This window comes from Siphateles boraxobius, unplaced genomic scaffold (assembly GCF_051911475.1).
Source record: "Siphateles boraxobius isolate OS27281-9 unplaced genomic scaffold, OSU_SipBor_1 22, whole genome shotgun sequence".
In the NCBI taxonomy this organism is placed as follows: Eukaryota; Metazoa; Chordata; class Actinopteri; order Cypriniformes; family Leuciscidae; genus Siphateles; species Siphateles boraxobius.
Genome location: NW_027508833.1, coordinates 6,305,110 through 6,320,662, shown reverse-complemented (window position 1 = coordinate 6,320,662; position 15,553 = coordinate 6,305,110). Strand labels below are relative to the sequence as shown.

Here is a 15,553-nt window from a genome sequence, read left to right as displayed (position 1 = left end):
CTTTGGTTTACACCGTCAATCGGATTCAATTGCGTATTTAAATACAGTCGTCAATCCATAAACTTTGAGATTATCTTGTGTTTGTTGAACATTGCTCTTTGATTGGTACAGTGAGTGCTTACGGGCTGTTTAGTGCTGTTAGTGCTCATTAATGGATTGGTGTCATCTTGTTCTTCTAGGGAAACGGTGTTCTTGCAAGACGGGCTACTTCAGGTGAGTTCTGACTAGCTTATGACTGTTGGTGATATTTCCTCTATTTTGCATGACATAGGTGGTGTTTTTCTTAAGGTTTTTAACAGACTTTTATCTTTCTTTTTCTGACCGTTGCAAACAAACATGATTTGATGTTCCTGTGTCTCCTTTTTCCTCCAGGTTTATCATCAGCTAGTCAGTGCGTCACCTTCAAGAACAGCCCGTAAGTATCACTGAAGTCCGACATTTCACTGATCCCAGAGGATTTATCTGGAAAGACAGAGCCTCGATCACGGTGTGACACACAGATACCAAATAAAAGATCTCACTGGATTGTGCTGTTGATTTCTAGGAGGAGTGAGACCCGGTCAAGCGTCTATCAAATCAGATACTTCAACACCACAACCGCTCACAGTACGTATCAGCTCATGCTCTGGTTCTGTAAACTAAGGTTAAAGCTGCTAAAAAGTGTTGCACATCATCATTAGCTATGTTTCCATCCTCCTGTTTTTATGCCTATTTTGGGAACGCTGAATGGAAACGCCAAGATATGCATAAATGCGCACACAAAAAACAAATGCATAATTAATCAGATAAGACAACATGCACATAAACTATGATGGAAACACATTCACTTCGATACACAACAATATCCCTGAGGCTGTGATTGGATAACTGGAGTAACCAGTGGACCAATGGCATCACAGCATCTCAGATGTTGGTTTGGTGTTTCTGAAACGCCGGAGTCAAAGTCTGTCATCAGAATGATTTGGTTTAATTCCCTCCAAAAGTTTGGGAAAAATACATACATGCAAAATGTTTTGGAACAGTAATGGAAATTTGTTTCACAAATATCTGTATATTGGAAAATATATTTTTGACATATTTATGTAACCATCTTACTGGTGTGTCGGCGTTATTTAAATACATGTTTATTTTGTATTAAACCACATAACTTGTCGTTCATTTTAGTTTTAGTTTTGCTGTGGTAAATTTGAACATGGATTTTTACTCTTATTTTACATGTATACATTGATGTTTCATGGAATGGTTGGTCATGAATATTTGCCTCAAAAAGTCATGCAAATTTATTTGGTAACTAGTATGAATCCTGAATTATACATTAAAGTACTGAATAATATTAATGAATGTACTTACCTTAGGGTTAGGAATAAGGTTTGGTTTAGGGTCAGTAGTATCTTATTATGCATAATTTACGGTTACTTTAGTAAGTGCTTGCATAAAATAGTGTGACCTTGAGCTCCTCATAAGTGGTTTTCACATATTGCTGAAATAACGGAATCTGAAGGTTATTTCAAGGTCAGAATTAATTAAATTAATTAAATACAGTCTATTTAAAAAAAAAAAAAAAAAAACGTTTAATATGAATGAATACTTTTAAAAATGGTTTGAATAAATGATTCAATGACTCACTCATAAATACTTGTTTCATTTTGAAAAAAATCTCTTGTATGAATTATTCAATGACAAACACATTGTTTAACAGCCACTTGTCGCCACCTACTGGTGTAATGATAAAATCAATATCATTATTTGAAGCATCGTTACTTTCAAATGGTGATTTACTCCGCTTCTGTAGATATCAGTGTTTATGTCTGAACTATAAACTTTTATCCCAGTACTTCTGTGATAATCTGAATTATTGTAACAGAAATAATGATACTGTGTGGTTGAAAAGACTGTTTGTGAAGCTGTTTCATACCTATACATGAATGACAACTGCTCTCTCTGGATCATCAGCAGCGCAAACGCAGATTTAAATGTTCCGGTGTGATTTTGTCGTTTAATATAGACAGGAGAATTGTCATTTAGGAATAAGATTGCGCCGGTGTTTGAGTCGAGATGGCAATCTTTTAATGACTAATCGTGCAGGTGTAGTCTGACTTTTGTTTTGTGAAATGATGCAATAATTATTCTGTTAGACACATGCACAAAACAAAAACGGCAAACGGACTGAATGAAATTACAAATTCACTCTCTGACAGTAGGTGGCGCTTATAGAACAGCAATATAGCGTTTGCTTGTTTACCGCTGTGCACAATCTTATAACACAGCTGTATATGGCAGTAAGAAGAAAAGAAAATGCCATCGAAACTGTTCTGAAGACGGATCCCTTCATAAGCCGTGTTTCCATTACATATTTGCTCAAAACTTTGGGATATTTTCTAAATGTTGATAAAGAACGATTGCAAAACGACGACGTTTCCATTAAACGTCCATCATCGGTATGTTATGCAATAGAAACATTTTTTTTCCTCTCGTGTTAAGTCATTTCAAACATCATGGCACAGACCTGCCAACCTGTACGCATTTTGCGTAGCGGGTAGGGATTGACCGATATGTGATTTTCAGGGCCAGTACCAATTATTACAGATCAAGTAGACCGATAACCGATATTTTAAAACCGATATATAGCCTATGTCTGGTGGAAAAATGTAAGTTAATGTCAAAATTAAGAATAACAAAGAGTTTTGACAAATACTTTCTTTAAATTATTTTAAACATATCTTTGAATCTGTGAACTGTTAATAATAACATTATTATTATTATTATTATTATTATTATTATTAAAGGTGCAATGTGTAAAAATTTTCAGTATCTATTAACAGAAATGCAATATATCATCCATAACTATGTGTTCAGTGGTGTATAAAGAACTTACTTAATAAACCGTAATGTTTTTATTACCTTAGAATGAGGCATTTATATCTACATAGGCGCGGGAATCCCCTTCTATGAAGGTCGACATATTGTGACGTCATGTTTCTACCGTAGCCGACAGCGAACAAACAGCGTTACAGAGCGCGTTTCGTCTCTACCTTGAAAGAGAAGCCGTAGAAAGCTAGAAGCTAGCCATAAACACCGTGAGTAGTGACTTTTCCCTTGTCAGTGGTGTAAATATGTAGTTGGATTGTTTCATGTAACTTAATTCTTCTCCCTCGCTGTGTTATGGCTTTTCTATGTGGGGATAAATGTGCTGGTTACGTTCGTGAGACAGCTGATTAGCACTCTTGTCATTGACCGTAAAACAGTTACAGGAATCACCAACCCGTCGATCTTGGAAGCATTTTAAGTCGATCGAGTTTCCAAAATCAGAGAAAAAAGCCTATTGTGTGTAGTAAATGGTGTCTAGGGGATGCGGAGGCGCGCGCGCTGTTACAATCACGTTATTTTTGCCGCACGCACCTTTGGGCTCATGCGGACGCGTCCAGTATAAACAAGACTTAACGCTTTAACCAGCTCAGCCACAGTAACAGCTCATATTAGCCAGCTAAACGTTTACTACCCTGTTAGAAAAAATATATAGTTGCATAGTTTCATGTGGTTCTTCTCCCTCGCTGTATTATGGGTTTGCTATGTGGGGAGAAATGTGCTGGTTACGTTCGTGAGACAATCAACTAATTACTATTATTATATTACGTATTAAGACCCTTGATCCTCACCTGACTATGGCTTTGTAAACTTTATCCATGATGTGGTTTATAATGGACTGTGGTACAGAAACTTGATTTACTCTGGCTATTCTCTGCCGTCTCAGACGATGCTGTTTGTCCCGTTTTAGCCACCGTAGCTTCTTCGAAAGGGAGGGGTGAGCAGGGGGCTGAGCCCTTAGTGTAAACTCGCAACCGAACCGCTAGATGTCGCTAAAAGTCACACACTGCACCTTTAATAATAACAAAAAAAAAAATGTGCAGGGAGCACCCAGCAGCATTCTGTAAAACTTAAAGACTCTATTTTAATGGTTAAATTTAATTTTAGTAATCAAAAAGCATTTCTTATTAATTTAAATCATCAAACTTATTCAATTTATTTACAGTTTAACAAAAATTACATGTTTAGGGCCCTATGAAAAAACAAACTTTTATTTTGACGGGTTGCCGTGGAGATCTTTGAGTTTCTGTGTGTTTATGATATGACGATAACTTTTCTCAGTTGAAGCTTTAAAAAGTTCATGAAGTGACTAAGCGGCTCTGGAGATGATGTTTATGCAATCATGTCCTCATATAATGATGCGCCTGAGGCTGAAAACAGCGCAAGCCTCACGCGTGCTCCAGTGTGTGTGTGTGGTAAATCACGCGTCTGCACCATTCATTTAGAGACACGCAGGATTCATATTTAAATAGTCTTTTTGCGGTTTGAAATTCGAATTGATTTGTACTGACCTGCTTTTTATTATTTCATCAAGAAGTTGACAAATTCCGTGACATTCTGCTTTATACAGTAAATTCCGTTTTTATGTCTGGATTCCACGATCCGGTCCGTGTTTCCTGTATCGCTGACATCACAGGACCCTATTATATTGAGGTATTTGCAACTTCAGTCGAGTAATGTATTGCTACTTCAGCAAAGTCTGCTGCTGCCTTAACTTTGAGAGACAAGACAACTGATGCGTGATCAGTGCAGCAGCTCCAGTCAGCGAGTGCTGTCGGTGTGAGTACTAAACTTTCAGTGCCTTCGGCTTTCCACATTGTTTTGATTGGCCCGACTCGTGACTCCCAACAAATCAGATGTGAGGGACATTGCATTGGTCTAGTCTACAGAGTGGTGAGTTCCTACAGAGGTGGCTGCGTCAGAGCCAAATATAGCGCATTTCAAAATTAAATTATTTTATCGGCAAAGCGATTTTGAAAATGGCCGATACCGATAACCATAAAAATGCTCAATATCGGCGCAGATAATCGGCCAGGCCGATAATCGGTTGACCCCTAGTAGCGGGTACGCATTTTGACCTCAAAGTACGCTGGTACGATTTTTCACTATAAACTACGCAAAAACCTGGTGACGCGCCTCTCTGTTCACACGCAGTCCTCAAATCAAGCAACAGCAAAAGAAGAGTTCGACTAGGGCTGCACAATTAATCGAATTTATAATTGCGATTACGATTACGGATGCCACGATTACGTAATCGTTCAAAGCCGCGATTAAAAAAGAAAATCCACTCTGTGTGTGTGTGTGTTAAGAGCATAATTAAGTTATGAGAGGCGAATCACGGCTACTTCAGAAAACCCAGCACAATATGACATACCAGGCAGTGATGTAAGTATACGCTGAACTAAAAAAGTCTTTCACCTCAGAAAAACGGACTTTACTGTCCTGTCAGCCGTTACACTGTGCTCGTAGCGCGCACTCTTCAATTGCAAGCGCAAATGCGGCGGCGCGAGCTGTGTATCGCTTCACTGTATAAAGTGCAAAAGAAACTACGAGCACGCAACGTCGTTACAATGTAAATTAGTAAGTCACGGAATAAAAGTAAAATACCAATAAATCACGTGTTAGCTGAGAAGGATTTGCATGCAGGTATGATTTTCATTCTATTCACCAGGAGCTGTTTCATTAACAGTTCTTGTTAGTATTGTGTAGGCTAATTACCATGATAAGTGTCGTTTCCATAACCCAAAAATGCCACTTTATTTTCACTTTGTGTTATTTTTTATATTTTTAAATGACTGTGGTGGCTCATATCAACATTGTATTAACAAAAACTAGTTTGGGAATGCTATTTAATTGCTCTAGCATAGTCCTAATGTTTTTCTTTACTATGAGTCATTCTTACAATTTATGTGTATGTTAAGTAAATGGGGACAGTACTTGTGTGCGTGTTAACAATTTTTGTGTAAACATGTATTATAATATGCCTATATATATTCAATGTAAATTGTGATAATCGTAATTAATAATCGCAATTACAATTTCAAGGGAATAATCGGCAATTATGATTTTTGTCATAATCGTGCAGCTCTAAGTTCGACCAATCATAGTGCCGGGTTCATTCCCCAAATAGCAAGCTAGGATGATTGACAGATGGGCAAGACCTATCTTTAAAAAGAGACTGAAAATCGGCACCAATAAAGAATCCAGCTCGATCCCACTCCCGCGGCCCGCAGTCTGACTGATTTCATCAGCGAGGACAGTACAGTAGTCACGGTACTTCTGAATCATATGGAAGCCCGTTTCCATAATAATGAGAAATGTTCTCATAATAATGACTTAACATCTCATAATAATGAGAAACTTTCTCATAATATTGTCTTAGCATCTCGTAATAATGAGAAAGTTTCTCGCACTTCTACGCATGCGCAAAGCAGTGGAGCAGAAGGGAGTGCCACACTAGCGACATCCACTGGTCAAAGCCGTGTAAATGCATCACCGCAAACATGGCACGATCTGCTGTGAATAACATTAATGATAAGTTATCAGTATATAAGACGGGCTTCCTTTCTAATGTTCATTTGCATTTTTGTGTATGAACAAGCAGCAACACAGAATGGTTCATCTGGAAATCTGTGTACAAACATATTTCAAGCAGTTTTGTTTTTGCACAAGGGTGCGTTTTTTCATTCCACTGGGCTGCTTTTTCAATGCTTTTTTAGGCAAACAAACGCGCATTAGACGTTTTTTGCACTGTCTCGCGCATGACACGGCATTCTAAAAACGCAGCGCTCAATTGAAAAGAAGTTCAGCGTTTAGCGTTTTCCCCATTCCACTGCCCACAGCCCACTTATGTGTAAATGTCCCCAAAGTCATAAACAAACACCTTGATTGATATCATATTGATATCTTCCAGATGAACCTGCACATCAAATATCCTAGACACATCCGCAAAATACGTGATATATTAACACATATAGCTATATATTTTATGAAGATGTTACACTTAAACTTAACAAATAAATGTAATATTCCAACTTTAATCTGATAGTTTTGTAAGTTCTGCATTCCACTTTCACAGCTTTTCGTGGCCATGGAAAAGTATGGAAGATACTGATGATTTTTAATTAGTTATTTAATGATACTACAGATTGCACTTCTTAGTTCAAACAGATGGTAATGAAAACAACTGGTTTGCAGATCGTTCCGTGTTTGCTGTGATGCATTTACACGGTTTTGACCTGCCGATGTCGCTAGCGTGGCACTCCCTTCTGCTCCACTGCTTTGCGCATGCGTAGAATTTTTAATTCTTATTAGGTGTTCAAGCGCGAAGTTCTGAAAACCTATTGTAATTGCTATTTGAAAAAAAATTCCCTAAAACGCATCGTGCAGCCCAAACCGTAAGGCCCAGAGACTTGAAACTCGGCCAGATGGTAGGCCTTAATTTGGGGACAACCTATCAGAGTATGACCCCAATCGGCCCATAGGTGGCGCTACAGCAACCAAAAGTACTAAATTGCTCATAACTCCTCGACCGTTGGTCCTAGCCTATATATATATATATATATATATCTATCTCCAATTTCGGTTTAGGCAAGAGAATTTTCCGCTATGTCGGATTTTGTCCAAAACCTACTTTTGCAAACTAGTCCCTGGTTTTTCGCCCGATCGGAACCAAACCAGTCTATGCCTATTCTTTGGCATAACATGGTGAAGAAGCATGCAAAGTTTCATGAAGATCGGACTCTTTATGGTCGGAAAGGTCTCGCTATGACTGTTAAAAAGCTTCAAAACTATATATTTCCTATGTTAAATTGCCTGTATTAGCTGTAAATGGTCTTTTCCATCTACAATCATAATGTTCATATCATAATTTTTAAAACCATCATAAATCATTATAGAATGTGGCATATCATGGTAAACCATCCTATAACATGGTAAATCAAGGTAAACTAAGATAAATCATGGTAAACTATGGTGAATCATGCTAGAATCATATTAAATCATATTAGAATGTGTACTATTGTGGTAAACCATGCTACAGCAGGGTAAATCATGGTGAATCATACTAGAACTTGGTATATCATGGTAAACTATGGTAAATCATGCTAGATTCATCGGCCAATGAATTTGCGCACCTATTAGCAGTGTTGGGGGTAACTTATTACAAGTAACTTGAGTTACGTAATCAGATTACTTTTTCAAGTAACTAGTAAAGTAACGCATTACTTTTTCAATTTACAACAAAATATCTGAGTTACTTTTTCAAATAAGTAACGCTAGTTACTTTTTCACATTTATTGACTGACAGCTCTCCTGTCCCCATGTTGAGAGAAATAAAGTGAGGTGTTGTGTGCATTTGCATTGAACATGCATTTACTCATCTCACTTGCACAAAAACATTCAGTATTCCTCAAAATGAATAAAAACAGTCAAATGCAATCTCAGAATTTTGTGCAAAAGTTTTATAATTAACTATGTTAAATTACACAAATATACTTTATGTATTTAATCTCACTTTATTAACCAATGTCTTTGCTGCTGACCTACAATGATCTAATTCAACCATACTAATAAGCAAAAATGACTTTAGATTAGGTTTAGAAATAAGAGTGTTGAACTTCCTTCTCCTGTATCCTATTGTTATTTAATCAAGAACTGCAGCAGCTGAAAGGTTTGTTTGAGCGGCGCCCTCTACTGTACAGTAGTAAATATGCATTTCCTTCAGCCTTAGGCTTATTCATTTAACTTTTGATGTGAAAGGGCCTTAACAATTGGCAAAAATAGATTGTTTTACCTGTTATTAAAAAACAAACAAACAAGCCCATGCAGATGAGAAAAAGTAACGCTAAAGTAATGTAACGCATTACGTTCCATAAAAAGTAACTAAGTAACGTACTTAGTTACTTTTTTGGGGAGTAACGCAATATTGTAATGCATTACTTTTAAAAGTAACTTTCCCAAACACTGCCTATTAGACAAGGTTAACGGAGGTCGATCAGCATGAAACTCGTTGGGCATGTTCAACTCATGGCTCAAGAGGTCTGTAAGAGTTTTGAAAGAAATCGGCCACTAGTTGGCGCTAACAAGTTTTACGGCTCTGTAATCACGTGGTGTTGCACACATCCCCACAATATGCATATCATTTGATAGATCTCCTCATGCTGGACAACTTTGCCTCTTGAACCATTGCTGTCAATCAAATCGTTCATTAAATATTCAAGAATATGTTAAAAACCTACTTTTGCGAACTAATCCTAGGTTTTTCGCCCGATCGGAACCAGACCAGTCTAGGACAATTCTCTGGACTCTCTAGATCAATAATTATTGAAAAAAGTTGAACTTTGTCCTTTGGTTTGCTATAACAGGGTCATTTAGAAAATGGGTGTGACAAAATATACTCAAACGCCTATAAATGCATATGTGTCATAACATGGCGAAGAAGCATGCAAAGTTTCATGGAGATTGGACCATAGGTGGCGCTATAACTGTTAAAAAGCTTCAAAACCATGTATTTCCTATGGTAAATTGCCTGTATTAGCTGTAAATGGTCTTTTCCATCTACGGTCATATAATGTTCATATCATAATGTTCAAAACCATCATAAATCATTCTAGAATGTGGTATATCATGGTAAATCATGCTAAAACATAGTCGATTCCATCTATGATGTCAGTGGTTAAATGCATGCTACATAAAACGTAATGTCTTTTGATGCTTGTGTGGTTAAAAATCTTAAATGCCTTAACTGCTTGAACACCGCTAAATGCTGCTTGCAGCTTTCATTTTATCTGTTATTACCTTAGTTAATGTACCGGTACTATGAACTAACATGAATTATAAAGGTTCAATTGTATTGCTCATATTAATACATGCAGTAAAAACGTATATTGCATAATGCATATAGTTCATGAAAGCTAGCTAATACATCCTTGTTGACAAATGCGACTTGCAAAGTGTTACCTATGAAATTTACGTATGTTTCTAGGTTATAGCTAACGAAACTTGTAATATTTTAATGTTTAAATTATTTTCTGTATAGAGTTCGTTCTGTAGAACTTCTTATTTTAATATATTCATATTTATATATTTATTTAATTTAACACATTTCAGTTCAGCACTGTTTTACTTGTGAGTGTTATGTTTGTTTTTAATCCAGTATCCATTTAAAAAAAAATATCGGTTGAACTATCGGTTATCGGCATTTACGATCAAACCTAAATATCAGTATCGGTAAAATCCACTATCGGTCGACCTCTACTCATTATTACGAGAAAGTTTCTCATTATTATGAGATGTTAAGTCATTATTATGAGAAACTTTCTCAATATAATGAGATAGTAAGTCATAATTATGAGAAACGTTCTCAATATAATGAGTTACTAAGTCATAATTATGAGAAACTTTCTTAATATAATGAGATACTAAGTCATAGTTATGAGAAAGTTTCTCATTATTATGACTTGGATAATCTTTTTTTTTTTTTACTCAACTATGGCAGAAACGGCTTCCATAGACTCCTGAGGTAAACGGGCTGGGGTGGATGTGGAAAGTTGAAATATTGTATTGAGTACTTGTATTGTATTGATATACTAAATCCGGATTCGATTATCACACAGGAGTGATCGCATTCGCATGGATTATCTTAAAATACTCATTCATTGTCATTCATGGTCATTCAGATAAGAGGAAAACATCATTCAGCCATGCAAATTATAAAATGCTTAAGTAATGCTGAACAATAAATCTAAATACATTTTAAATCGTTATGGCTTAGTGATTATAAGAAGTTCTGATTACTGATAAGCGCAAATTATGTTACATATTTATTTTGTATGAAAACTAGCACGTTAGTTACTTAAGGATTAAAAAGTACCGTTGTATCAGTGCTGCGCGAGCTCTCTATCACAAACACTGACGTGCGCACAGAGGGAGAAGATAATTGTAAAATGAAAATTGACGGGCTAAGTTTAAATTTTGTTCATGGTTGTGTTTTTTTTTTCTGTCAATGTTAGAAAGCATTTTGTTTTATCCATCCGTGTTTTTAAAATTCGTTAAATGACGGACGTTTTACTGTTAACAGCCCTCCTTTTCGGATTCATATAACTTATACTTGATATTCTTTTTAGAATAAGTGATTCGCTTTGCAATTAATGGACTCCTGTCTATTCATTGTCAACTATTTTCTATAAATATGTTTGTATTGGCTAACGTTTATTCAGCTAATGCGTGTCCTGTTTAAGATGTGCAATGTTCAAATGCAAAGATAGCACGTCACAAATAAAAGCCTTTTTTTTTTCTGTGAGATCTAGTATCATATTTGGATATTGGAATAATAAATTAAGTAGCATATCTTAAATGTACAATGTTCCGATGTTAGTGTTTTTTTATTTTGTATTTACTGTTTTCTAGGGTTTCTTAATTTTAGACTATTGACCAGCACACATTATATGCAATGCAATATTAATCATGAATAATATGATTAATATTAATCATAATATTAACAACCCACCTGAAACATTGTGCATTATTGCACATATTTGGAAAACTTGTTTCTAATTCGTTAATCTCAGCATTCAGGGACCTGACATTTATTATTTTCTCGTTTGTCTTGGCTGAAAGCTGCTTGCCTGTTTTTTCGCAAAAACTTTGAGCTAATAAAAGATTTAACGTTAATGAATTCAAGTCAATATTTTGTGTAAAGTAATAAGCGGTATAATATACAGGCACAGCGTTGCCATGGATGCTGATAAATATTTAAAGTGTGAGGAATCGTGTTGCATACATGATGCTAGAATACAAATCACAATACCTGGCAAAACCTGAAATGTTTGAGTGCAGCATTGCACTTTAAGTCATTTGGTGATGAGTTATTAGCGCTATTAATTATTTACCTTACATGTAATAAACTCTGCTCAATACTAATGCAGACGTACTTGGAGCATTTCTTATCTGTAGCTGAAGTTTGTGTCCACTGCACTGTTTTAATCCAATTAACTGGTGAAACAAATTGATTTTGTTTATTTTAAATTACACAACCATTTTAGGCAAGCTTTTCTTTCTGTGCAATGACGTCTTCAGTGGTGTAAACCATATGGAAAGATCTTTATTGGTTAACACATGTCTACTGTTGCACACCACATTAAATGTCTCGTGTGATTGCAGGGAATGAAGTTATTACGGTAAAAACCCCAGCGTTTGCGGAGTCTGTCACAGAGGGAGACGTCAGGTGGGAGAAAGGTAAGAAGTGTGTAAGATCAGATGTGTGTCACACACGGTTAACCTGATTGGACCTCCTTCACCCTGTTTGTGTCTCTTTTAGCTGTTGGAGACACGGTTTCTGAGGATGAAGTTGTCTGTGAAATTGAGACTGATAAGGTAAGAAGCACTTGTTTTGAAGTTTTTAATGTGATTTTAAAACTACATGGGTTCCAACTTAGAACCGTTATAATAATTGCTATCATATTTGTATATAACTATGTGCACAATGAAAGTCTGTATGTTACAAAATTATTAAAATCATTATACAAAAAAATAAAATAAACTGATTAAAAAAAGCTACCAGTCTGAAAACAGCAGAAGAGTTGCAAACCACAGACTAAGAAGTGGTTTTGCAGGAGCACATTTACTGCTCTGAACACAGTGAACTCTGTGCCAGTACTCCTGCAGTTATAATTAATAAACAAACATCAGTTGCATATATTTCAAATTCCAGTTATGGTCAGTTTTAAATCTAGATTTGATGTTAAACATTAAATGTTTTGATTAAAATGTTTACGCTCCTTTTCTTCTGATTGAGGTTCTGACTAATCAAGGATAGAAATCAGAATTCTTTTCCCACTAATTGTTTATTAGCATTTTTAATAAGTTGTAGGGCTAGATAAATCCATGGCATAATGTACCATGTTCAAAATATACTGCGTTTGTTTTAGTGATCGACCGATATTGATTTTTTGTAACCGATACCGATACAGATTATTTGCATGTGTATGTGCCCGATAACCGATATGCAGAACCGATATTTATTTACTGTTATACTTCTGTTTTTGGCACAATTATTACAACACAAATGAACTGAACAAACCATTTTATTTATAACAATCACTCCCTCCTTGCATACAAAAAAAAAAACCTTGATATTTATACACAAATAAATAGAGGGTTCTGAGTCTAAAAAATAAAGTGCACTGTTACTAAGTGTCTTTGTTTAAAAATAAAAGCTTTGATGAGGTAAAAAAATAAAGCACAAAAACTATTCTAACATATTTGGATATGCTTATTTGTTTTCATAAATGGTAAACTAATCAAATTACAATAAAAACATTTATATTATTGCATTATATAATTTATATCTAAATTATACATATCATTTATAAGCATCAGCAGCAACAATGTTAACAATAGGCAAAATAAATGTTAAAAGTCTAATGTTTTCATATGGAAAAAATAATTGACAGGGGAGTTATATCACCTTTGCAGAAATGTAATTCATTTTAAACAGTTTTAGAAGGTTTATGTGCCGTTTAATAGGTTTAAACTAAGAGTGAGGAATAATTCACTGGGTAATATTAATTCACTGCATAATATTAGCTGGAATAGCCTATAACATCAGGAAAGTAACAAACAAAACAGCATATACATCATTGCATTTTCCAACTAGTATGTTATTAATTATTCTTAATATTTTTGTCGGTCTAGATCATGAAATGCTTTATGACAAAGTGCTGTTTATCTATGCATTTACACATAACTATAACATTAGGCTATACGTTACTCAACCGCGATCGCGCGTGCAGATAATAAATAATTAATTTCCACAAAGCGCTATATTTAGATGCGTATTAGCGAAATAATTGCTATGTAGTAAATGATAATATAATCTAGGGTGTTTAAACAAGATAATATTGTCAAAAGTTTCATTCAGTGGCCGTGCTCGAGCATTCCTGATCATCAACCCAGTGAGTGCTCAGCAATATGAACAAACTTTTTTTTCGAGACTAATGGTGAGCAAATACAACAGATAGAGAATTAAATTCAGCGCTTTTATTTTCAACATGCACTCATTCATGTCTGTTTTATTTAATTCATGTAAAGTTACGTCTTTATTGGGGAAGGACATGACGGATTACGCTACGTGGCTCAATGAGTTCGTCTCAATTTTTTAGAACCAAGCTGCATAAATAAACTATATCAGGCATTTATGTCTCAAATCTCATTTCTGCATGCATGTCTGTTATGTTAAATAAAGTTGAATAATTAAAGCAAAGCAAGTAGAACATATACTTTACCTGTGCACAGAGTTGTTATTGACTGATCTCCTCAGACGCGGGCTGCAATGGCGGAATTCTCAAAACGGCCACAAGATGGCGCCGTTTATCGGAAAATCCGATATTACAAAACCGATTCCCGATTATGGGAAAATGCTTAAATATCGGGAAAAATATCGGTAAACCGATACATCGGTCGATCACTAGTTTGTTTCCCATAATACATGTAGTGTACATTGTAAGTGTCAAGTCAGCTTAATTTCTATAGCGCTTATATTCAAAGCAGCTTTACATGGATAAACAGGAAAAAAGCGGTCAACGATGCAGACACACACAGTCAGTGTTAAATTCGTTGATGAATAATTTTGGTCCACAGCATTTTTGCACTGAGGGAAACAAGACGATAACTAAATAAAAAACAGTTATGAATAACAGAAACTTTGACGAAAATCTGTTGACATTTTTGTCAACGAAAAAAAAACGACACTAAGAGGTTAAGAGGGTGGGTCGATTTGGAAAGAGATCCAGTCAGAACTGATGTCCTGCGTTTGTGGTAGATCATTTAAATTGTAGCGTGCTGATCTATCCGGCGGGACGTAAGCTGGCATACACTTGCTGCATGTCTCATAAAACATTCAAACATATGAACGTCTGGGATAAAGAGACATAAGGAAGAGAGCTCAATTCAGTCTGGTTTTCTATGCGCACACAGAAAGCCGCCTCTCGGACAGCACATGTCTTTTCATGTTTAAACGGACAAATACACGCAAAATTAGTGAGTGCGTGTGCGTGTGGTTGTGCGTGTGCGTGTGCGTGTGTGTGTGTGACGGCACGCGATGTGGTCGGGAAGCAACGTATAGTCTGACATGTTTCTTGTCCACAACAAGATTTTAGGAGTCAAACTGGCGTTATCTGACACAGTGACTATCGTAACAGACAAAAATCGTGTAATCTGAACCAGGCATTAAGTGAATGTAAACTGTTGGGAGAATATCTGATGTGTATCAGTGTATTGGATCCGTGTGTTCGTCCTTAAAGTGTCAGCAGCCTAATAAACCTGTTGCTGTCCATCAATAATGTTAATCAAAAGAGAAAATTACTTAATGTTTTTGACTGAATAACTTTAATAAGGATTAATATGGATTTAATATATACAAATAAATATGCCTGCTTGAAAGAATGAAGAATGTTGTATGCAAGTTGTTAAAAATAATTCATAAATATCTAATTGAAAAGACCATGTTCTTGTTTCTTTATGAGAAGTGGTTTTATTTAATTTTTAGATAAAGACATGTCACAGCAGGATTCAAATCTGTGTCTGTATTATTTGTTCAAACCTTAATATCATTCATATTAACAAGTTAATAGATGTTTTCTCCAGGAGTATTTAATATGTTTATATAAAGTATTCATTACTTCAATGA

The 15,553-nt window shown here is 35.6% G+C and overlaps 1 protein-coding gene across 1 annotated transcript in view; it reads left to right on the top strand.

The window, feature by feature from the left end:
• The window catches only part of dlst (dihydrolipoamide S-succinyltransferase), a 41,783-nt gene that overhangs the window by 3,752 nt on the left and 22,478 nt on the right, over positions 1–15,553 (top strand). Inside the window, exons 2-6 of the mRNA XM_077238534.1 lie at positions 180–213; positions 373–415; positions 545–606; positions 12,028–12,102; positions 12,185–12,240. Of these exons, the coding sequence (XP_077094649.1) occupies positions 180–213; positions 373–415; positions 545–606; positions 12,028–12,102; positions 12,185–12,240 (270 nt within the window). The remainder of the gene's footprint in view (positions 1–179; positions 214–372; positions 416–544; positions 607–12,027; positions 12,103–12,184; positions 12,241–15,553) is intronic.